This window comes from Ruditapes philippinarum, unplaced genomic scaffold, assembly GCF_026571515.1.
Source record: "Ruditapes philippinarum isolate M1 unplaced genomic scaffold, ASM2657151v2 ctg530_1_1_1_1, whole genome shotgun sequence".
Taxonomy (NCBI): Eukaryota; Metazoa; Mollusca; class Bivalvia; order Venerida; family Veneridae; genus Ruditapes; species Ruditapes philippinarum.
The window spans coordinates 158069-182157 of NW_026863984.1; the positions used below are offsets into that span (position 1 = coordinate 158069).

A 24089-nucleotide genomic window follows, 5' to 3' on the forward strand; every position below is an offset into this window, starting at 1 on the left:
AACAACTCAATATGAACATCTGATTTCAATAACTGTATTTTCAACTCTAATATCAAATGTACAAAATATGATAAACAAGATCAACTTAAATGATAAATAATTTGTAACTGATTAGGAATTCAAAGAAAATAATAATAGGCACATAAAGGGGAAGGGGACAGGAGACCAGGGGAAGGGGGGGGGGGGGTAATCAAAGAAATAAAAACTAGAGGCAATGGGGAAGATACTTACCGTAGATTAACAAAAGTGACGTCAACGTCACGTCGCGGTAAAATGATACGTACGTAATAGCGCCAAAGTCTATAAGACGTCTTACCGTCTAATACGCGTAATATCTAACAACATGTTCGTAAAAACACTAAAATTTGAATTATTTATTAAACAACCGTTTTTTTTCTTGACGTTTGTATTTAAGTTGACATTCCACTATAGTTATGAAATTTACAATATATTTATCCAATTTACGCTCTATAGAGTATAAATATTTTATCAAACAAAAATGATGTGACTTAATTTTTTCACCATAAATGTTTATTGCAATTTCCAAAACATTGTCATTGTTACTGTGATTTATGGGCGTTTCTATTACATTTTTAACGTTTTATAACGTATACACTTACTATTATATTGCATCCGGCTGAAAACGTATAAAATTAAAGTTAAAAAAGAAAGTTTATAAGTAGGATCCATTTGCATTAAGCACCTTTATCAGCGATCAAAAGAAGTGTTAAACGTTTATTTTGCCTGACAGAGTATTAAACCATGAAGCGTCAAATATGCGTACTTAGTCAATTTAGTTATGTGTTTGAACTTATCTTATTGTTAACTTTACAGTGACATTGCTGTTAGTTATAAAATATACGTTCCAGTGGATTAATTTTAAAGGTGTCATTTATGCATATTGCATATACTAATTAAATATATAGAAAAAATAAAATAAAGTACTTTATTCTTTTGATACAATGACTTATGAAACTATTATGTCAATAATGCATAGAAAATGTTTTTTGCGGAGTCAAATACGTATGTTTATATACATTAAAAAATCATTACAGAACTACATTACAGCACATTTTAAATGAAATAATAGTACTACCTAAGGAAGATATATGTATTTGCATTACTTCTCTTAATATTCCGCCTTTTTTCTTTTTTTTTCTTTTTTTAGAAAATACCATTTATCATCCTTTTCAAAAAAAACAAACAAGAAAAGACCATGATCTGTCGGCACAGAATATGTAGTCGTCAGAAGACTAAGGGTTAAACTGTAAATATATAATATTAGTACTGCTATTGAAAAAGAATACGTTCAAAAGGTCGCAAATACAAGTACGTCAAATGGCACGCATCAAGAGTATCAAATTATCTTTAATGACAACATCAAATATTGAAAAATGGTAATAAAGTTTATATTGGTAAGTATTTATCTTTATAAACATAATGTTATTGAATATGATTAATAATCATCATGTCGATTAGTAAAATTGAATGTTGATATAGTTCTTTGTTTGCTGGATTTAAAACATGCATTGTAAAGGTCTCATTGCGACTCTCTCGCATTACTGGCAGAGGAGAAATACCTCGGTTGCTTCTTTAAGCGGACCCCTGAGAAGAAAATACGACCTCTGGTAAATTAAGCGGATAGCCTCTTCGCATCCAATGTATCCAAGCGGTCAGAGTCAAGTGTTTTGAAGTCTGCTACAAAAATTTAAAAATGAAGATAATTTATATTTGTAAGATTGCATACAAAAATTGAAAATGCAATAAAGTATTCTTTTAGCGCATCTTTTAAAATACGATGCTCGAATGTTATGTTTAACATATAGTGCGATAAATTTCTGTTTTTCTTAAATTCTTTAAATTCATAATACTTTATCCTTAAGTTACCGAAACATTCGTGGATATATTCAAGGACTAAATAACCTTTTTTCTCAATGTGTTTTGTTGTGTTTTTTTTTTTTTTTTTTTTTTTTTTTTTTTTTTGTTTTTTTTTGTTTTTTCGTTTTTTTTTACATAAAATTACGAAGTAAAATTTACGTTTTTTTAATCTTAAAAAATAATTAATTGTCAATTCCTTATATTTCTATAAAACGGGAATGCTTTTAACCATTACTTTCTAATTATTTTAACAATTTTGATTAATGCTTTTTTAATGACGCAAAATATATATTATCTTTGAAATTGAAATAAGTATGAAAACATCCGGGACTTTTATATTAATATAACATAGCTATACTATAACTTCAACCACCTGCGGCAATATAGTTCACGGTGAATGGTGTGATTCGAACGTTTCAACAAAATACAAAATGGTATCATATGAGCCTAATTTAAGTCATCATTCAAACCTTCACACGACAAGGATGAAATAACAGTTTTAAATTATCCATATTATATTTCAGAGAGTTAAACAAAAAAAAAACACTTTAGTTACAAATAGTTAACCAAACACCTACGCAGACGACATTATTGAGTGACTGAAGTTGCAGTCTTTGTTAATTTTTGAGATATATGGTAGTTTTTATACATCTAGACTATGAGAGAACTATCAAACATTCATTGGATTAAGAAGGTTCACAAATGAATTTTCTTCATCATGGTTTGTGACGTCATTGAAGCGTAAAATTGGTATTCAAAGCTTGTTCATCTTTGTTCAAACCAGTATTCATATAATCGATTTGGCATGCGTATTATATATGGATTCACATTGTTATTAACAATAAAAGCGCGCCAATGAACAAATTTTTTCCACTGTTTTTATATAGGGTAAATAATAAACGAATAGTAACATGACGGAAAACAAATCTCCAAAACGGCTTAAGAAGCTCAGCTTAGCATCATTGATGGACTGCATGAACTAAAGATATCGAGGCAGCTCGTCCCCTGCGTCCTGTTTCGTACCTGAATAGTCACGACTGGGCAGCAGAGAGAGCATGTCTTGCTCATAGAAGCTATAAAAAACATTAGAACTCCAAATGATGGCATGTCAAACTAAGGGAATAGCAAATACAAGTACAAACTTAGATATGCAAAATTAACTGATTCCGTCACTTCCAAATTTTATCCCCTTATAGTTAAAAACATCACACAAATTTATTGGCAATTTCAACAAGCACTTAAGTAGATATTTGTTATATTTGAAGTGTATTTGCACAGATACTTGATGAAAGTCATTGATATGTGAAGAAAAAATTTACTTTTTTCGAAAATACTAGTATCACGTATCATATAAACATATCTAACACGCAATCCTGAACGCCTTGTTTGCGAAATGAAGACTTTGGTCTATTTTAAGACAGGGCATCCACCTGTGACCTGCGTGATAATTGCTGGGTAGAATGCATAATAAGTGATATCACTTTTTTTATTCAGTCATCATTTCCAAGGCGTGCTTATCTCGTCGATAGAGGTAGGTCTTTTATATTGAAAAATATAATTTTAAAGTTTTTTTATCCCTTTGTCTTATTTTAAGTTGTTTAAATTTTGTTTTGTTTTTTATTTACAATTTTGATTAAAATCTCAATATTTAATCTCATTTATCGTTTATATTTTCTTTTATTATTTTATTATAAAATATATAATCCTTACTAAAGTACGTATATATTATAATTACTAAATTAAATTTTGGTAATCAATATCCTAACTATATATTTGTTGTTGTACATGTAATTATTACCATTAGCATATGGATTAATTATTTTGAAAATAGTAATTATATCAGTGATGATGTTATTAATATTGATAATAATGATGTTAATGATAATGATAATAATGATGATTAAGTTTATATATTAAATTAAAATGATGAAATTTATCGTACTCGTATAGCATCATTCTTGCAACATCTGATATTCATAGATGTGTTCTAATAAATATAAATTTAAATTCGTTACAAAGATCAATTTAGTGTTTTTCTTTTATCATGAATGCATACCAAATTAATGCAGCTTTTCCCGCCTAGTCATAGTTACGTAAAGCGTGTTTGTGAACATAAAAAAAATTCTGATTGTAACTTGTGCTAATTGCTATATCTAATGTCAAAAACAATTGTTGGCTGATACATTTTTTCTGCTGCTAAGACGAAAATGGCATCAGGGGAAATCGAAAAAAAAGACATAGATCATCAAATCAATTTTTCTTAAATAAAATATGTCCATGTATTTTTTATTAAAGTCTTCTTCAAAGGTCTACACTGAGAACAAATTCTGTTTTACGAAACATTATGTCTTTTATATGTTTTCTGATGCAGGAACAATCATAATAATATCATTTAAGAAAAATACATGCACGCAGATGAAATCGAAAAACAACTTAAACAAAAAAAAACAACTGGAAATTGTTTTACAAATATAAACAATATTTTGCTTCAAGGTTCATTAGCCAAATGTAGTTACTCATTATGTGTTTACGGCTTAAAATACGTAAAAAAAACAACCAAATAAAACATGTAACGCATATAAAAAATAATTTATAGTCACACAAAGTGGTGTCAAATGCTTAAATGTTTTGGTTGAGTTGATTATGTTCAGTTTAACATCCCTACAACATATTATGTATTTCATATGTTTCGACATATATGTTTGATAAACCGCTTTAATGCTACTTGCTTTCTGTAAAACATCAATAAAAAATTTATGATATAAAGTTAGCTCATTGTCAGATACGCTCAGAAACCTACAACTTTTTTATTCTTACATGTAGCTAACTTAAACTCTATGTCGACCAGTGGCAACATAATCATTTATTTTCAAAAGCTTGAAACTTGTCTGTCAAAAAAAAGAAAAGATATCAAGTCAGCGAGTCAGGTACGTGGAACTGCCGATACAAACTGAAACGAGATCTGTATATTTTACAAATATATTTAAACAAATGCAATGGTAAATGTTCACTTGCGTTAAAATGAAGATCATTTTGAATAAATTCTAATCGTTCCAAATAAAGAATATTTCTGTCGTTCAGTATGGCTGTTGTCGACACCTTAAAAGTAGAAAAAATATCACCAAAACAATTTTATGCTGAGGTTCAAATAACCTTTAGAAAGCAATCACGTCATTTTATCCAATTTTGTAATCGCAATTGGATATCAAGTTTAAATGACTATATGTTTAAAGCTGCACGCCTCCAGATGAGCCAAAATATTTCAAGAAAATGAAAATTGAGAAAAATGTACTAATATTTCAAGAAAGGTAAAAACAATCAAGATCAATGTTATTTGCGATTTAAGACTGATTTTGCAGTATTTTATCACCATATTTTTACTGCTTTACTTAAGTAGTAAGGGCTTTTTTTGCACATTTTGACCTCTTTTTGGTTATTTGCATGGATTGTAAGCGCCAACTGCAATATGTTGATAACTTTATTTGTTCACCTCACAATATTTTACTGTCAAATACATTTTCAAAATTTTCATGAAATTTAACATGAATCTGGAGGCGTGCTGCTTTAAAACAGCTATTCTTATTACATTATCCTCTTTTTGATACGACAAAAAAAATATAAAAAAGATACTTTTATACAAAATCATTGTACACAATCATGCAACGAAGAAATAAAAACCTTCTATTAATTCATGTCACGTACAATTTAAAATATCATATTACCCGCCAACGATAATCAAGATAAAAAGGACCTTTGTAACGAATTAATGATACTGCAGATTCGTTTGTTAACATTTAAGATACCAGATACTGAAGAAATAAACGACACTTAAAAAACTGCTTTATTTTGGGTACATGTATCAGTCAAATGCCGTAAAGCTTAAGAACACTCTGTCATTCTCATGCAAAGAAAAATGTTAATTATTGAATGTTGTATGCTGCTCGTAAATCTATTTCACTTCGAATGGCATTGAACAGCTCATTAGATATCGAAGGTAATTAATTCTTTTGTAGACGAAACAAATAAATCTTATACATCAAAATTCCTTATGGTTCATTAATCTATTTATTTCATAAATTCTTTAATATTCACCACTAGCATTGTATCATCCGTTATGTAATCACTTAAAACTTTAAACGCATCATTATTGAATCAAGGAAAGCTTTTCTTGAATAGATGATAGAGAGAGAGAGTATGTTAAAGTTTTTAAGGAAGATCATGACGCATTATTTTCCATTATCTACTACATAAGATATGCACATTGCCGTCTTATGAGTGACATAATGATTTGAAGTAGTTCAAATACAGCGTATATATACTAGTTGCGTAAACACGTTTAAAGATAACCGGAGGTTTAACTTAGTGATTAGCCAGAATAAAAGATAATAATTGATACATTAGTCTTCTTTTTTTTTTGTTTTCTTTATCGTTTTATTTTTCAGACATGCGCTGTGTACTTTTCATTGTTTTGTGCGGCTTTTACGCCGGTATTGACTGCTTACCAAACACTGGAAGTGTCGACAACATAATGGATGAGAAATATCTAGATATTATCAGGGAGATCGCAGAAGCCGTAGAAGAAAGTGAAAGGCAAAACGACCCACCGAACATTGATTCTAACCACGAAACATTCTCAAGAGGACGTGATGAAAGTAAACACGCGAAAGCAATTCAACAAAACACAAACGACCCTCCGTATACCGACACCGAGAAGAGCTACCTTGAAGTCGCTAGAGAAGTTGCTGACGCATACATGATAGAAAAGAAGGAAGCAGAAGGTGATTAGAACTTATTTTTTTAAACTGTGGCTAAAATGTATAAAACAATTTTTTATGTATAAATATAACCTTTTAAAACTTGTACACAGATTTAAGTATGCGAATGAAATTGATAAAAAAATATCCAATATCCACAACACAATAACTAAGAATCGTGGTGCTAAAATGCTTATCAACGTTTATAGTTTCTTCTCATAACGATACAAAACTGGTTAATCTAACAGTGATGCTCGGTGCTACAGTTAATGTGTGATTGTACCGTCTTAACCCGGGGTACTAACACTCTTTTACAGTTAAAACTTTGTAAATTTATCAATAATAAACACAATGTTTTGGTAACTCTATTGTGAGCGGTAGAGTACCTTGAACTTTAACGATAAAAAAAACGTTTGCTCCCCAGGATAAGATGAGAATTATATATTCCTAATGCATGAGAGTACTAAAAGTATTTTTGCAGATGAATAGACAAGAAGTATATGTAAACAATAATTATCATAACCTTTTTCTCAATTAGCATTTTCTGCTAACCAGACTTTTAAGCAGATACTATCACCCGAGACAAAAGCTTTTCTAGCAGATGATCCATGTACATTTTGCAACAAGGCACTGGTCTCCTCATTGGCACTGTTGTCTGTCTTCTTTATGCGGTTTTGTTTTGTTTGCTTTGGGAACATTAATTTGTTAAGAACTCATCCGATGTGAGATGTATTCATTAAAGCTGCCTTACCTGTCAAATATTATCTACGTTAAAGAGTCCGACGTAGCAGGCTCTGGCTCAGCTGTAGCTGCACTACGTAGCTTCAATCGTCCAAGCGCAAGAATTAGACAGCTTTTAGATGAACAGGCTAGAGAAGAGGCAGAATTAGAGACCTTAAGTTTACTGTAAGTAGGATAAAATAAAGTGAATATTCAAAATGAATATTATCTTATGATCTTAAAGGAACTCTACTGTTACACTTAGTTTTTGTAAGACTTTAAGATCTTTTGTTTCATGCCTTTTGACATCAATAAAGCTCCTTACAGTCTTTGATTATTTTAAACGTGTTTTAAGGCATGTGTGATTATACCTTAAATGACGCATAACGATTGATAATTTAGCTGTATTCGAGCTTTGCATGTATACAAATAGAACTTTACCCACAGGCGAAAGTAGCATGATTATTTTGTATTTTTTTATCAATGTCAATCATACATAAGCCATATCAAGATCTAAATTATTTTGAAGAATGATTATAAACAGTGTACTTTTTAAGTTCGATGTAAATTATTCCAAAACACTAACTTGTATATAAACTGCTGCTTCAATAACTAAAGGCAAGGATGTCGTTGACTAACACTAACTCAATAGATTCTTTAAATGTTCAAAAACTCAGACATTCACGATTACTTCAGGCAAAAATTCTTAAGCACGGTTCAACACATGCATGGTATGTGTTTGTAATAAAATTAATAAAAACGTTATTAATCGAGGTAATATTTATTACATTAATAGCTATTCTGACGGTGATAAAAAATGAACTGAAAAACTATACCTTACATTCTACATAAATCTGATTATTCTTTTTCATCAACGGCAGAGTTGCTGGTGAAGACTCAGATTTGCTAAGAGAAGTCAACGTTCGATTGACTGCAGGAAGTGCAAAGGACGATCCGTCGTGCGGTATTACTATTGACTGCAGTAAGGCGGACAATAGAACTTTTGTAGACAACATTGAGTTTAGAACCATAGATGGCATATGCAATAATCGGAACAATTATACATGGGGAATGACATATGTTCAACACCGGAGATTATTACCAGATACCTATCACAATGGTTTGTATATCACTTTATCAATGTTTAAATCACGCCTTGTAAACAACAGAGAAACTTTTTTTCTGTATACGATAAAGCGCTCTATCGCTACTTTCGACCTAATGCTCGTCGGTTACTTTAAGCGTTAGCATAGGTAAAATGACATCTTATTTTATCACATTTATAATAAGGCATTACTATACTTTATTGGCGGGAAAGAATGTCACGCGTATCTATCTTATTATTTAATGCAGCTTGCTTCTATTGTCAAATTTTTGCATAAAAAGTCGATAATGTATGCGTACTTGTGATATTCTATGCATGACAATATTTTAAATTCAAATATTTCTAACATCTTAACCAAATTATTGTTTTCTTGAATGTCTTAATAATGCCAACAAATATGGTTGTAATATGTTACTATATGAGCTGCGTCATGACAAAACCAACATAATAATATTGTAAGTGAAATCTTATCCGCGCCGTCTGATCAGGATCCATGCTGTTCGCTTACAAACCCTATAACAAGTAGAGAAACTGATAACGAACAGCATGGATCCTGATCATACTGTGCGGATAAAATTTCACTTACAATAGGCGAAACTTAAATCTTAATACTGCTATATAAAAGAGACAAGATATTCTGTATCTAAAATATGCGTTCTTGTATCATGTTAAATGCCTTCGACGTGGATATCACAGTGATATGATTCAATGAAAACTACATCTTGTTTAAGGAAACAGTACATAAACTCTGTGTGTAAACGTACGTTGTGTCAATATTGAACATTTCCCTTCTTTTTGCACTTATCATAACAGTTTCAAATAATTCCCTAAAATACATTGATATGTATTAATCCCTAGTGAATTCAGGAGAACAATGACTACCAAATTCAGAGGTCATATTCTTACTAATACTACCTATACCCGTGCATGTTAAGCACTTGTGTTGAAAACAGCAGCAAATTCTATATTTTAATTCGTAACAATTTCTAACATTCCCTTTGCTTCTTTTCCAGGAAAATGGCATTTACGTCAATTAAGCGTTACTAGTACGAGACGCCCACGTAATGACGTACGTTTACCGTCTGCACGTAACATCAGCAATGTCGTCCACAGCAGTACGACTCAACCAAAGCCGGACAACGACGATAACATTTCCCTTGCTATATTTTATTTCATGCAGTTTATAGATCACGATTTGGCAAAAACTCCCGAAGGTTTGTAATTAATATTGGAAATTCTATATGCGTATTAAGTTTTAACAGGCTTAATCAAACCGATCCTGCAAAATTTCAATTTTTCCCGTTTTTGGCATTCATTAAGTTCCATTTTTCTCTATTTAACAAAGTGAATGTCTATCGATATGCTGTATTTGAAAAAAACATCATCTGAAAATTAATGATTATGTAGACAATCTTTTTTTTAAGGCGGGTGGGGGTGAGGGTGCAAAGGTTGATAAAAAGGATTTGTGTAATTACTTTATAACAATCCACGTTAATTGTTATATGTCTGTAAGTTATAAACATGCTATGAGATCCTGTTTACAGTATATGGGAACACGGTTCTCTGCAAAAAACCAATTTAAACAACCAAAAGATAACTAACCAATTACAAAAGCGTTACAAAGCATGCTTACAATTAACCACACTATTTTCACATTACAGGTCACGTGTCTTCAAAAAGAGATTGTTGCAAGGAAAACGTAGACAGGCCAAGGTGAATTGTAGATTTTAATTTGCAATTTCAATAAGAAACAGAACAAACCTGATTTTAATTCTTTTATAAAATCTTCGAACAAAAAATTTGCTGTAATATATATATTAAATGACTGGTCTCTGCATCTGTTACAGCACCATACGCTGACATTAAGTATCTATCTTATACAGAAAACCTTAATTAGTCTTCGCACTTATGTCATTATTGTAATATTCGGCTAATCATCTCGGTCAAACAAATTCCCTTACCCAGTATGGCGTCCTATAATTTAACAAATCTGCAAAAAAGTTAAAGCAAACATCACACAAAGCTATATTACCAATATTGTATGATATAATCATATTTTTTCTTTCTTCATATATTTTCATATTATACCAAATGTCTGGGCAATACCGAACATACAAATGGCGTTCAAACAAAAACATATTTGCAATAATTCATTTCAATGCTATAATAAACTGAAAGGTAACAATACTGCATATTCTGATGTGGGATTATATGATTTGTTATTTTAGATTATTTTGTATGCCTATTAAAGCGGAGGTTGCAGAGAGTCATTTTAAAACGGATTATTGTATGGATTCGAGGAGAAGTTTCACCTTATTCCGTTGTAACGACAGTAAGTATATATTTAGATTTCAACTATTTTGTTGCTGTTATGCAGATGAACATTTTTATTTTGTTTGACAATTATGCGAAGTAAAGCAAAGTACAAAAATTGATCATAGATTTGTCGCATGCACAATTTACTTGGCTGTTCAGAGTTCTTGATATTGGAGAAAAGGTTTCATTTTTAAAAAAGTATCCACATTTGTTTGGAAATCAATACAAACGCCATTGTCACAATTGTTCGAGGTATTTAATGTTTAAACACATGTTAAAGGCATGCATATGTCCCAATGTTATTGAACCCCTAATATCGCAAGAGAATTAACCGTTCGTGCTGTTGGAAAATACTCTGCAGTATTTGACACTCGGTCAGTACTTATTATAAAATTTAAAAATTTGCCCTAAAAATTGATAAGATTTTTTGTCATGATTGGTAAATGATCAAGTCCATAGAAGATATTTAACGTGATGAAGCTAAATAAAGAATATTACTTTAAAGAAACATTTGAGCCGCGTCATGACAAAACCAACATAATGCGTTTGCGACCAGCATGGATCCAGACCAGCCTGCGCATCCGCACAGTCTGATCAGAATCCATGCAGCTCGCTTTCAGTTTCTCTACTTGTAAAACGGTTGGTAAGCGAACAGCATGGATCCTGATCAGACTGCGCGGATGCGCAGGCTGGTCTGGATCCATGCTGTCACAAAGCCATTATGTTGGTTTTGTCGTGACGCGGCTCATTAAGTCTATAATGGAGGGCCTGTTATAGAACATATACAATGAATAATTACTCTGATGATATTTGACATAATTTAAAACGCGACAGAATTATACATTGAAGTTGTTGAAAAGTCTAAAAAATATGATGGGATAGTTCATGTATTAATATAGCGGATAATAAATTTTTATAGAACAAAATATTATCATTTATCATATAAATGTTCATTCTACGTACAACACTTAGAATTGAATCGTCAATTTTTCAAGCAACAATTCATAATGATTTCCAAAGGATTCTACTGTATTTTTTATTAATATTTAAACTAATTATGAAAAATGTGAGCATTGTGGACCTATCCACTGTAATGAACTTTTCTAGAAAGTGGGTTCCAGAACCAGATAAATGAGATTACGTCTTATCTTGATGCAAGTATGGTTTATGGATCTACGGTGGCTGAGGAGAAGCAGCTCAGAACTGGAATTGGTGGTAAGTCCTGTTTTTATTGCCTCGGCTACCTGGATGGGGGAATATAAGATCTGCTCTTGTCCGTCGGTCCCGGTATCTTGCTGATACTTATCATAAAGTAAAATGTTGTGATGGATCTGTGCCAGCTTGTCCCTAGATGTTGAGACATTTGCACAAGCAAACTGTTTGTACGCATATGCGAACATTTGAGGCAAATTCTAATTAATCGATTCTATTACACATAAAATATTTGCAAATTTGTTGTTAACAGTTAATCATCATGATTGATGTAAGTTATTTTTTGTACTTAGTCTTGCAGGTATCGATTAAGGTTTTTAGTTTGTTATCACCGTGTTCTTTCTTACGTTGCTTTCAATGTAGAGAGCTGATGTAGCACTTTATATTAATATAAGAAACCTGTCTGATAGACATTTCCTTAACTTTCTTAATGAAAAACATTTTATGGGCGTTTAAATTCTAAGATGATGGAAATTTCTGTTAATATGATAACAGAATTGTAATGATTTGAACTTTCACGAAAAAAGAAATGAAAAGAAAAAAAGCTTTTATTAAACTCCGGTTTCAGTCTGTTCAATGGATTTATTTACACTGAGCAATACCTCTGCTCTGATTTGATCATAAGTAAACTTTCTCGTTTTTCGGCGATTCCTCCACTTTACAATCAAAATCGAATATAAATTGGTGTAAAAAGACATGAATTAGCCGACTTTACGTGTATATCAGCGATTATAAAGGCGAGATTTTAGTATTTAATCATTCAAGCACCTTGTCCGCTTTATGTCAGAATTCGTTAATTAGTGTGGTTCTCAAACACATACTCTTTAGTTTCATTTTATGTCGATATAAAATGTCCCGAAGAATACACAATTTTATTGTAATTTCGTAATAAAACATTCAACAGGCTGTCAAGAAAATATGCATCCCTTTAAACTCTGAATCAAACAAAGAAATTACGTGTAGGAATACATATAGATATATATTGAAAATCCCTTATTACCATGTTTGTTCTGGAAATGACATTTCAGGTTGGTTGGCTGAAAGCAGTAACAGATTTCTGCCTAACTCCTCTCATGCGTCTGACTTACCGTGCAATTCAACTGACCCGAATTATAAATTTTGCTATGAAGCAGGTAAGAAAACTTTAGAACAACAACATCTTATATTGCCAGTTCGCACAACATTATTATATGAATGGATTTCTTAATGTAAATGTCAGCATTACCAAAGGAAAATAGTAATCAAATAAACATTATATTTTAGTAAGAAATGGTTTGACAATCATTTATTACAGATTGTTATTTTCTTATACTTTTCCTATAATATATATTGTTGAAATCGTCGAAAAAAGCGATGCTTGTCCAGTTTTGGGAAATTGTTCACTTCAAGTTTTTTATAGAAAAGACTTGATTTAGAAAAACATGTTATCATATCAAAACATAGCATGATTGTTTGAATTTAGTTTTATGGAATTTATTTAACCTTTAACAAGATTTTTTTTTATTTTGGGGTTTAAATATAATCTAATTACGTAGGTGACACAAGAGCAAACGTTCACCCAGGACTGACAAGTTATCATACAATATTTGTGCGGGAGCATAACCGTATTGCAACACTTTTTGCCGAAATAAGACCCGAATGGAGTGACGATAGAATTTACCAGGAGACGAGGAAAATAATAGGAGCACTTATACAACGTATTGTTTATAAGTGAGTACATTATAAAGCATTTGAAGTTTAAGTACACTATAGGAAATTACTCATATACATTGATAAGTTTACAATCCAATATGAAATAAACTATTTGAAACAAACTGTATTCAAGTAATGTTCGTATTAAAATGTATGATGTAGGAGTATAACATATATTATTATTATTATAAATTATCGGCATCCTGTCTATCGTAACAAAGACAGGAGAGCAACTCATCTTGCAAAGTACCACAATAGGCTAAACGTGTACATGTACAGTTTGTATATCACGCAACATTGAAGGAATATATTTAAATAACAACATCTTAGAGAGAAAATAAAACCAATGGTAAGTTATGCGCAGAAATACAATAGTTAATATAAACGATACAATAGCACAATTAGTAGACGGGAACTGAATATGCCAGCCAATATTCAGTATAGGAGAGATGAAATCAGTAGTTTATTAAGTTTGGAAACCGAAAACAAAAGAAGAAAATTGATTTAAAAATCATCAAGAGCAGAAACGCTAACACAATACGTTAGAAATAAGAAGACAAATTTGTTATGGACCAAAATACTTACAAAGCAAAATAAAACATTGTTAAACTTCCCCCATAAAGAAATATAATTGTCGTTCATATTAGGATACATATTTTAGCGATACAGATGAAGACACAAGTGTGCTTAAAAGATAAAGAACATAGTACACAAAGGACTGAATTTTTAGTTTAATAAACAATTCGTAACGCATTGAATACCAAATTTATGCAATCATTTTGGGACTCGACATGGAAAATAAAACCATGAAACATTTTATGAATATAAGCAAGGAAAAACTTGAAAAAAAAGATCCGCGAAGATTGTTTGCGAATTAAGATATGTACAACAAGCCAAACATGTATAAATTGCTTGATTTGTTTATATAAGATATCAAAATATAGCAGTGCAATACAGGGTGTATGCACTTTTATCTATGCGCCAACATCTACAGAAGCACGAGAACGCATTTAAAGCTGTATACCTTTCAGATGAGCCAAATGATTTCAAGAAAATCAATTTTGTGACAAATGTGTTAAGATGTTAAGAAAAGAAAAAATATTTACAATTCAAGTAGTGATTAACATCTTATTTGCAATGACAGTATGTATCGTCATATTTCTAATACGTGACTTAGCCGTAAGGGCTATTTATTGCATTTGGTAGTTTATGTGGATTGAATGTGACGTTTGCAATGCGTATTTGTTTTCTTTTACAGGACAATTTTGTAATTTTTAAAAACATTTACAAAAAAATGAAAATAGGCATGCATCCGTAGGCGTGTTGCTTAAAAAGCCATGCCCGCATAGCGTGGCGCCCTGAATTATGCATATTAAAAACGTGCAAAAACGAGACGTGCTTGTCATGCATGTTTTCTTACCCGTTTATGAATACATGCGTGAGCAGTTTTTATGCAAGAACAGTTATGGTAGCCCTGATAATAATAATTGTTTTATCTCATAATCTTTATAAAGATTTTTCTTTATTTTGCTTGTTGTTTTTATAGCGAATTGTTACCAGTTCTTTTCCGTCAATCGGAGCTGGTCTCGTATGGAGTTGCCACCAATTACTCATACAATTCTTCCATTGATGCGTCGATGACACAGGCGTTTTCAATGGCATACAGGTAACAATATGCCATGTATACAAATACTAATATCGTTTTTCTATCGTTTGTAAAATGGCGGTAAGGAGTGTTTTATCTTTTTTTTAATTTCATTATATTTTTACAATAACAAACAATTATTTGCACATGTCAGGCATCTAAATGTTATTTTTTGTTCGTGCAGATAATGAACCTTAGGCCTGTGGGAAGATCATAATTGAAAGAACAAAGTATTCCAGACTGAATCCCATACGATTATTTAAAAACAGGTTTTTAAAATACCTGAAGACTTACATGAACACATCTGTGCATGTTTCTGTATTAAAATGTCACCACTTTCGTGTTTAAATGTTGAGTTCTGCTTAAGCCGGTGCTAAGAGGCGTGGACGGTAACTTGCATTTTCCACTACCGTCCATGAAAAGGATCAATCAAACCAAGCCTGCAATCTTTTCAATTTTGTCGATTTGAGCGTTCTTTGGGGATTCCGTCTTTTTTCCCCTTTTTATAATAACTCGTACTTTTTGTCTAAAATAAGTGTTTAATTTTATGATGCCCAAGACAACATACTCTTAATACGCCAATAAATTTTCACAAAGGTGATACTTATGGTCTTATGACGTGCGAAATTGCAATTGAGAGTAAATGTTATTCCATTTTGTATGTAGAAATGTCCTTCGTCAAACAAAGAAATGCATTAGATAATATGTCTCATCTCAGTCGTGGTCGAGGGGTTAGAGTCGATGACTTCTTATCCAGTTACCTCTCTCGCGTGGGTTCGATAGCCGGGCAATGCTTTGGGAGTTTAGCGCGGAGGAAGGTAGTCTAGTACTGGTGTAACACTCCAGGAACGATGGTTAGGAAACTACCCGCCTATATGGCTTAAATACTGTTGGGAAAAGGTGTAAAATGAAACAAACAAACAAACTCAGCCAGAAGGGACAAACGGTCAATTCGGCAATTGAGCGCTAGATAAAGAAGAAAATGCAGCAATGAAGTTGTATGTTGAAGTTTAGAACGATTTAAACAAAGAGCAAATGATTATGAAACAAAGATTGGCTCTAGAAAATAGTATATTTCATCGAAGAAAATATTGAATCAAGACGTACAACATTAGTATATATGTTATGCCATTGAGACTATTTATAGCTTCTTCCGATATTATACACAGTATTAATTGTTCAAAAGATACTGCTTTTGTACACTATTATCTTCATTTAAGATATCACCAACTGATGCCTGCGAAGCTGCATTTGGCTGAGGAAGTGGCTTCTGAGGAAACACCGGTGGTGAATTTTAAAGAGGAAAATCAAGAAAATGTTATTATGAGGCCAAATTATGTCAACAGAGATAACTATAAAGGAATCGATGAAATTGCTCTTGGACTCTTGGTGAGCAAATGCCCGTATGTCGATAGGTAAGATACATAATTTTATACATAATCAGATTTAAGACATAACCGGCTAAATAAGTACTTCCACAGTTTTAACATGAATAGCTCTAAAAAGTCTGTATATAAAAAGTCTTATACATGTAAGAGTGCATGTTTAAATGATACAATATTTGAGTTATCATTGGCTCAATTTTGCTGAACTTCTAATAAATACACTAGCGGGAACTATTACTATTCCAGGGGCCTCCGTGGCCGACTGGTTACAGTCGCTGACTTGAGATCACAGGTCCCTCACCACTGTAGGTTCGATCTTCACTCGGGTCGAAATCTTTCATGTGAGGAAGCCATCCAGCTGGCTTACGGAAGAATGGTGGCTTTACCCAGGTGCCCGCTCGTACCTGAAATAATGCCCGGAGGGGCACCTGGGGTCTTCTTCCACCAATAAAGCTGGAAAATAATCGACGAAAAATCTCGGCGGGACGCTCTAGGATGACCCGACTTGAGTGTACGGTCGCCCATATGGGTTTTCCGGCGGCGACCTTAAATAAACGCATTAAAAAGAATTGCTATTCCGTTGATTTGGACAATATGGATGCAAAATTTGATATGGGAATATTTATACATTCACACTTTTCCTATGAATTAAGTGTACAGGTGTTCCTTGTATTTCTTTAATCTTTCTTTGATTTTGAAGACATAGCCACATTCATTACAGTCGACATTGGTTCAAAATTATAGAAAAGGAGCCAAGTTGCCCAGAATGTGTCATAAGATGTATGTCATAACGTTAGAGGAAGGTTTTCGCACCCACTTTTTCATTCTTTAAAAAAATCTAAGTACGTATATTGCGGCTAGCGGGTATGACCATATAGCCATATAGAGCCAAATTCCTTGAAAGTTGAAAATGACCGTATTTTTTTTTTTTTGAGAATTTCTCTAATTGAAGGAGGACACGCACTTAAGTAGTATGAGGTCCCGGGTTTTGCGCCTGTGTCTTGTCATAGACATTGCATTTACTTTATATCAAATACATGTATTTAAAATGTCTGCTAAGGAACAAAGTCATATATTTCAATATCATGTCATGTCATATAATATCATATCATATCATAGCATGTTATGTCATTTCATATCTTGTCATATCAATGATATCATATCATATCAAACATGTATCATATCATTGCATTTCATATCATATCATTGCATGAAATGCGATGTGGTATCATAACACATCAAACCATTTAAAGGCATGTCATTTCATATCTTGTCATATCAATGATATCATATCATACATGTATCATATCATTGCATTTCATATCATATCATTGCATGAAATGCCATGTGGTATGATATCATAACACATCAAATCATTTAAAGGCATGTCATTTCATATCGGTATCATATCGATATCATATCATATCATACCATTTCATTTCATTTCATATCATATTATATCATATTATATTGCTAATGTATTTTAATGTAGGGTAATGAATGATGCTACAAGAAATCTGCTATTTTTGGATAAAGACGGAAACTCTTTCGATCTAGCTGCGTTGAACATCATGCGCGGTAGAGAATGGGGCATGCCAACATATACGTCTTACCGTGCATTGTGTGGGCTCGGAAATACAACGGCTTGGAGTGATCTCTCAAACACAACACTACAAGAGGATGTAGATAAGATGGCATCGGTGTATGCGTATGTATCAGTTTTAATACAATATCATTATTTTTCATAGGCTACCTATTTTAAGAATCTTCGTAGATAGGTGAAATAACAAAATGAAGATCCAAGAAAATTTAATTTCGTTGGTTGTAAGATTACTGAATTTTATTTATTTATTTATTTATTTATTTATTTATTTATTTATTTATTCATTCATTATCATTTATTTATTTATTTATTTTATTTATTGATTTATTTATTTATTTATTTATTTATTTATTTATTTATTTATTTATTTATTTATTTATTTATTTATTTAATGGTTATTTATTCATTTATTTATTTATTTATTTATTTATTTATTTATTTATTTATTTATTTATTTATTTATTAATACGCGACAAGAATAATGATATTGCTGTATTACTATTATTATAATTATTATCATTTTTATTATTATTATTATATCTTATGATTATTTTAAATTTTCAGACGCCAAGACAGGTAATTTCACTATTTATAATTATATCATTGACAGGAAAATGCCTTAAACGCTACATTTTTTACAGCGATGTACGTGATGTTGATCTTTGGACGGGAATAATGACAGAAAAGAAGCTACCGGGCTCAATTTCCGGTGCCACACAAACCTGTCTTTTAGCTAAGCATTTTGCTAATTTAAAGCACGGGGACAGGTTCTGGTATGAAAATCCAACAACTGGCTTTACAGGTGGTAAGTTGTTAAGTCCACACAAATTCAAACCAGGTCTACCTACCTAAGAAAATTGTATAAATGTCTTTTTTTTTGTGAAAAAATATTAGTGACTCTACTGTGTTTTTTTTTAATGAACGGACCGAAAATAGTTGATTTTGGTGTTTAACTGTATGTAAGTGGTATTCGTGTGCAACATTTCAGATTATTTATTCACACAACTTCACAGAGGTAATCAATTTTAATGCGCGAATCTGCCTAAAAGCCCGAAAACATAGATAACTACTTTAGTACCGAGTACATTTACGAATTATCTATTGCAAAGTGTTCCGTTTAATGAGCACCATTTAAACGGTGCAAGAATTTTAAATTATACGATTTTAATCTATCAGACTTCGATGTAGTTCCTTTAAATATCATACATCAATCTGTTAGGAACATTGAATAACATCTTTTATCGAAAGAGAAATAAACAGCACAATATGAAAAAATAAATAAAAAGTCATTTTTTGATAACTAATATGGGCTAAGAGAGGCTTAATGGTTCACCTTTTTACATAAATATACTAAATTGATTATGTTTTGTTTATGTTACAGCTCAGCTACAGCAAATACAGTCGAAAACATTAGCAAGAGTGCTTTGTGACAATCTTGGCGTAACGAAGATGAGGCCAGAGGTGTTCCGATCAAATTCTGATTGGTATATAACAAAAAAAATATGTTTTTTTCTAGTGTACAACATTGCATATTTGAATTCAAATCGCTACATATGCAACGTTTGATATCTGTTTTTAATGGAGAAATTTCGCCTCGCCCGAGGATCAAACAATCGTCTCCAGAATTAAAAATCAGATGCTCTCAATGTCATAGTCTGTGAATCGCACACATTGCAAACCAAGTCCAGATTTTCCTAAATAGTCATTTACAGTATCAATTATACACGAATATTGAGATTTGTAACGCAAGCGTTTGAAATTAAAGTTGAGATATTGACTCTTTTGAAGAAACTTGCAAATATATTACATTGGTGATTTACCAAAAATCATTTTAAGAATTTATTGTATATTAAATTAATAGTGGAAACTCAAGTTCTTTTCTATAAAGCGAGTGGTATGAAAATAAATATTTCATGAGTGGCGGGACCCACGAGTGAAGTATTATAATTTTCACACCACAAGATAAAAATGAATCTTATATTAATTTTATAACAGAAAAAACTTGAAGTGTCTGTTCATTATATACATTTTCCTTTTTTTTGACATAACAATTGAAAGTTTTCCCCTTAAATTTTGTATATCGCACGCCCGTTTAACTCACAACGAGTGTAAAATGTTCATCGGTAAAAATGTTGTGAGCAACTTCCGTTCCTCGTTGTGAGCACCCATCTAGGACGTGTGACACGATAAACAAGGTGAGTTTTTCATAATTTTTGAAGATTTCAGACAATTATGTAAAAAAATCGGAATGCAGTTAGCTAGCGATGTGTTTTCCGAGTATGCACATGTAAAGATATTTCCTGTTGGTAGACAATTTGATGGAAATACCATGTGCAGGCACTCGGGGAAGCTGGAAAACTGGAGACAACTTCTCTCCAGACCAAATTTAACATTGAAAACGTCGATTCTGGTAAAGTTTTTGTGCATTCTAACCTGTAACAGATGCCCACAAGTCTTCAGCGTAAATTATTACCTGAAAGTCTTCATAGAAACGAAGATATACCCTTTTTTGCTTTAATCCTCGTTGTGAGCACCATAACTTCGTTGTGAGCAAGACAAGCGCAGTGCGTGTCTGGTTTTATATGTAATTCAGATGGTGAAAATATAATTTTCAATCTACCAAAGCAATTAAAACGTTTTTGCACAGCAGCATTTCTTTGAAAGACGTTGTGCATACCCCGAAGAGAGGCATTTTAGTTTTGAACTGTCAGTCCGTCTGTCCGTCAATCCGTCCGAAAACTATAACATTGGCCATAACTTCCTTATAAGTAAGTGGAATTAATTCATATTTGGAAACAGTATTTGTTTTTGGATAGAAGGTCATTCAGGGGTTAAGATAAAAAAATACAGATCAGTTTGAAGGTCTTGTCTAAAGGGGTGTTGTGTCCAAATATGAGTAGAATCCGTATAATAAGGAAGTTATGACCAATTTTTAAGTTTTTGGACAATTTGACCTTCAAGGTGACGGTCATTTAGGAATCAAGGTCAAACGAATATAGGTCAGCTGGAAGGCCTTGTCCAAAGAGGTGTTGTACCTGAATATGAATTAAATTGATTTACTAATAAGGACATTATGGCCACTCTTAAATGTTTTTGGACAATTTGACCTTCAAGGTAAAGGTCATTCAGGGGTCAAGGTAAAAAAAATACAGAACCGTAGGAAGGTCTTGTGCTAAGGGGTGTTGTGTTCAAATATGAATTAAATCCGTTTACTAATAAGTAAGTTATGGCCAATGTTAAAGTTTTCGGACAGATTGACGGACTGACGGACGGACAGTTCAAAATTAATATGCCTCCCTTCGGGGTATGCACAACATCTTGCAAAGAAATGCTGCTGTGCAAAAACGTTTTAATTGCTTTGGTAGATTGAAAATTATTTTTCACCATCTGAATTACATATAAAACCAGACACGCACTGCGCTTGTCTTGCTCACAACGAAGTTATGGTGCTCACAACGAGGATTAAAGCAAAAAAGGGTATATCTTCGTTTATATGAAGACTTTCAGGTAATAATTTACGCTGAAGACTTGTGAGCATCTGTTACAGGTTAGAATGCACAAAAACTTTACCAGAATCGACGTTTTCAATGTTAAATTTGGTTCGGAGAGAAATTGTCTCCAGTTTTCTAGCTACCCCGAGTGACTGCATCGCACGGTATTTCCATCAAATTGTCCACCACAGGCAATATTTTTACATGTGCATACTCGGAAAACACATCGCTAGATAACTGCATTCCGATATTTTTACATAAATGTCTGTTATCTTCAAAAATTATGAAAAACTCACCTTGTTTATCGTGTCACACGTCTTAAATGGGTGCTCACAACGAGGAACGAAAGTTGCTTGCAACATTTTTACCCATGGACATTTTACACTCGTTGTGAGTTTAACGGACGTGTATCGGCTGAATTTAGATGAAAGTAGTCCGACAAGACACTAGTAAAAATACGAAAAAATATGATAGATAGATAGATAGTTTTATTTCAATCATATTAGGCTTAAAAGCCCACGATGACATGATAACAGCATAATACTAGACAATGAACAGTGCATATACATATGAAATACTTAACATAGCATGATGATAATATCGGAGAAGATCATAACGACAAACTCTTCAAGTATAAATACATTAATGTTGTGTTTAACTTACATATATATGTATAGTATCATTTGATATGAATGTAATCCAAAACATATATATTTGATAAATGTTTAAAGTTTTAAACCTATGTGAAATTATATACATTCATCAAATAATAGGTCATATACATACATGTACTGAATAAACCCACGATTCTTGCCGCATTCTAAGACAAGAAACATAGAATATAATTGATGCATATTTAATTCATTTGTAATGGTTATAACATAAATATATATCGGTCTTACCGAAAAGAAACTGCAAGACTGATAATATGTTATAAAATAGCAATCATGTTCAAAATGACTTATTGTTATTAATATGTTCGTTTTACATATATACGTTTATTTAAGATGAGATATTTCAACACAATGAGCATATATATGTTTTAATGTAATGAAAAATAATTTTCTACAGTAAAAATACGGAAAGTGAGAAAAGAAAAATATGCATTATATTTAATATTTTTTTCTTAATACTTAATTGATAAGAATATACTCTAAAGTTACTGTAAAAATTTTCATTAACTTTGTTACAGGGTAAGCTGTAGTCGAATTCGTACACGAACAGGTGGAGATTGGGACTTAAGCAGTTGGTAGACTGAACTATATTGATAAATCTCGAAATTGATTTTTGACAGACGGAATATCAAGATTCGATTCGAAATTGGACTTACACAGCTGTTCGACTGAAAAAAAGATTTAACTCTCGCTTAGTTTTGGACTTAAATACACCCATTCAATATCAGCAGACTAATTTAAATATGTATAATACTTATTTTCATTTGCAAAAAAAAAAAAAATGAAAAAAAATTCTACTTTTATATGTTTCGATATAACGTTGACATCTTAACAAACGAGTATCTTTACTCTTAATTGAATATATATAAAAAAATGATTTTCCAAGACAATGTGTGTGGAAGATCTTGCTGCATTTTTGATGACTTTTTCTTATATATTGTGCTATTTTATTCTATATCTTGAATGTATTCACTACGCTCAATACAATCGCATTAAACAACTTAAAAGCAAAATATGGGTTTCTTAAATTTGATCAACGAGTGTTGCTTGTTGTGTGTTCATTATAAAAAAGCTGTAACAGATATCAGTTTAAAAAAAAAGGTTCATTCAATATTTAAGTTTATACAGAAATAATATCAAGATATTACAGCAAATAACATATATCACCTATAGATATGAATTCACGATTTCATCTTCATAAATTCACGATTTCACCTTCACGAAATGATGAATTCAAGGAGCTTGAATCGTGAATTCGTGAAGTTGAATTCATGAAGCTGAAATCGTGAGTTCGTGAAGTTAAAATCGTGAATTCATGAAGCGTGAATTTGTGAATTCCGTATTTTAGAAACGTTAATTCAAGAGGTCAAAATTGTGATTGAATTGTAGAAATGAAATCGGGAACTTATGGAGTTGAAATGTTCCAATCGGTCGTTCGTAAGTTACTGCATAAATAGTTATTGTCTATGGTGGCATATTTCTGCCACCAGATAACCTGATAACAAACTAGTTAATTAAGAGGTTAACTAGTTACGTAACTAGTTAACCTGATAATTAACTAGTTAATTATCAGGTAAACTAGTTACGTAACTAGTTAATTTTTTCAATAAAGAA

The 24089-nt window shown here is 31.8% G+C and overlaps 1 protein-coding gene across 1 annotated transcript; it reads left to right on the top strand.

Annotated features, from left to right (window-relative positions):
* Nucleotides 1-3273: 3273 nt before the first annotated feature.
* On the top strand, nt 3274-23482 carry LOC132724007 (eosinophil peroxidase-like). The gene is made up of 16 exons (XM_060708820.1): nt 3274-3409; nt 6321-6656; nt 7409-7538; nt 8234-8472; nt 9471-9671; nt 10119-10170; nt 10686-10789; nt 11881-11988; nt 13014-13118; nt 13521-13695; nt 15224-15343; nt 16543-16737; nt 18200-18415; nt 18952-19115; nt 19692-19794; nt 22994-23482. Exons 2-16 carry the CDS (start codon nt 6323-6325, stop codon nt 23052-23054), a joined length of 2307 nt encoding a protein of 768 aa, XP_060564803.1. The 5' UTR covers nt 3274-3409; nt 6321-6322; the 3' UTR covers nt 23055-23482.
* Nucleotides 23483-24089: the final 607 nt, after the last annotated feature.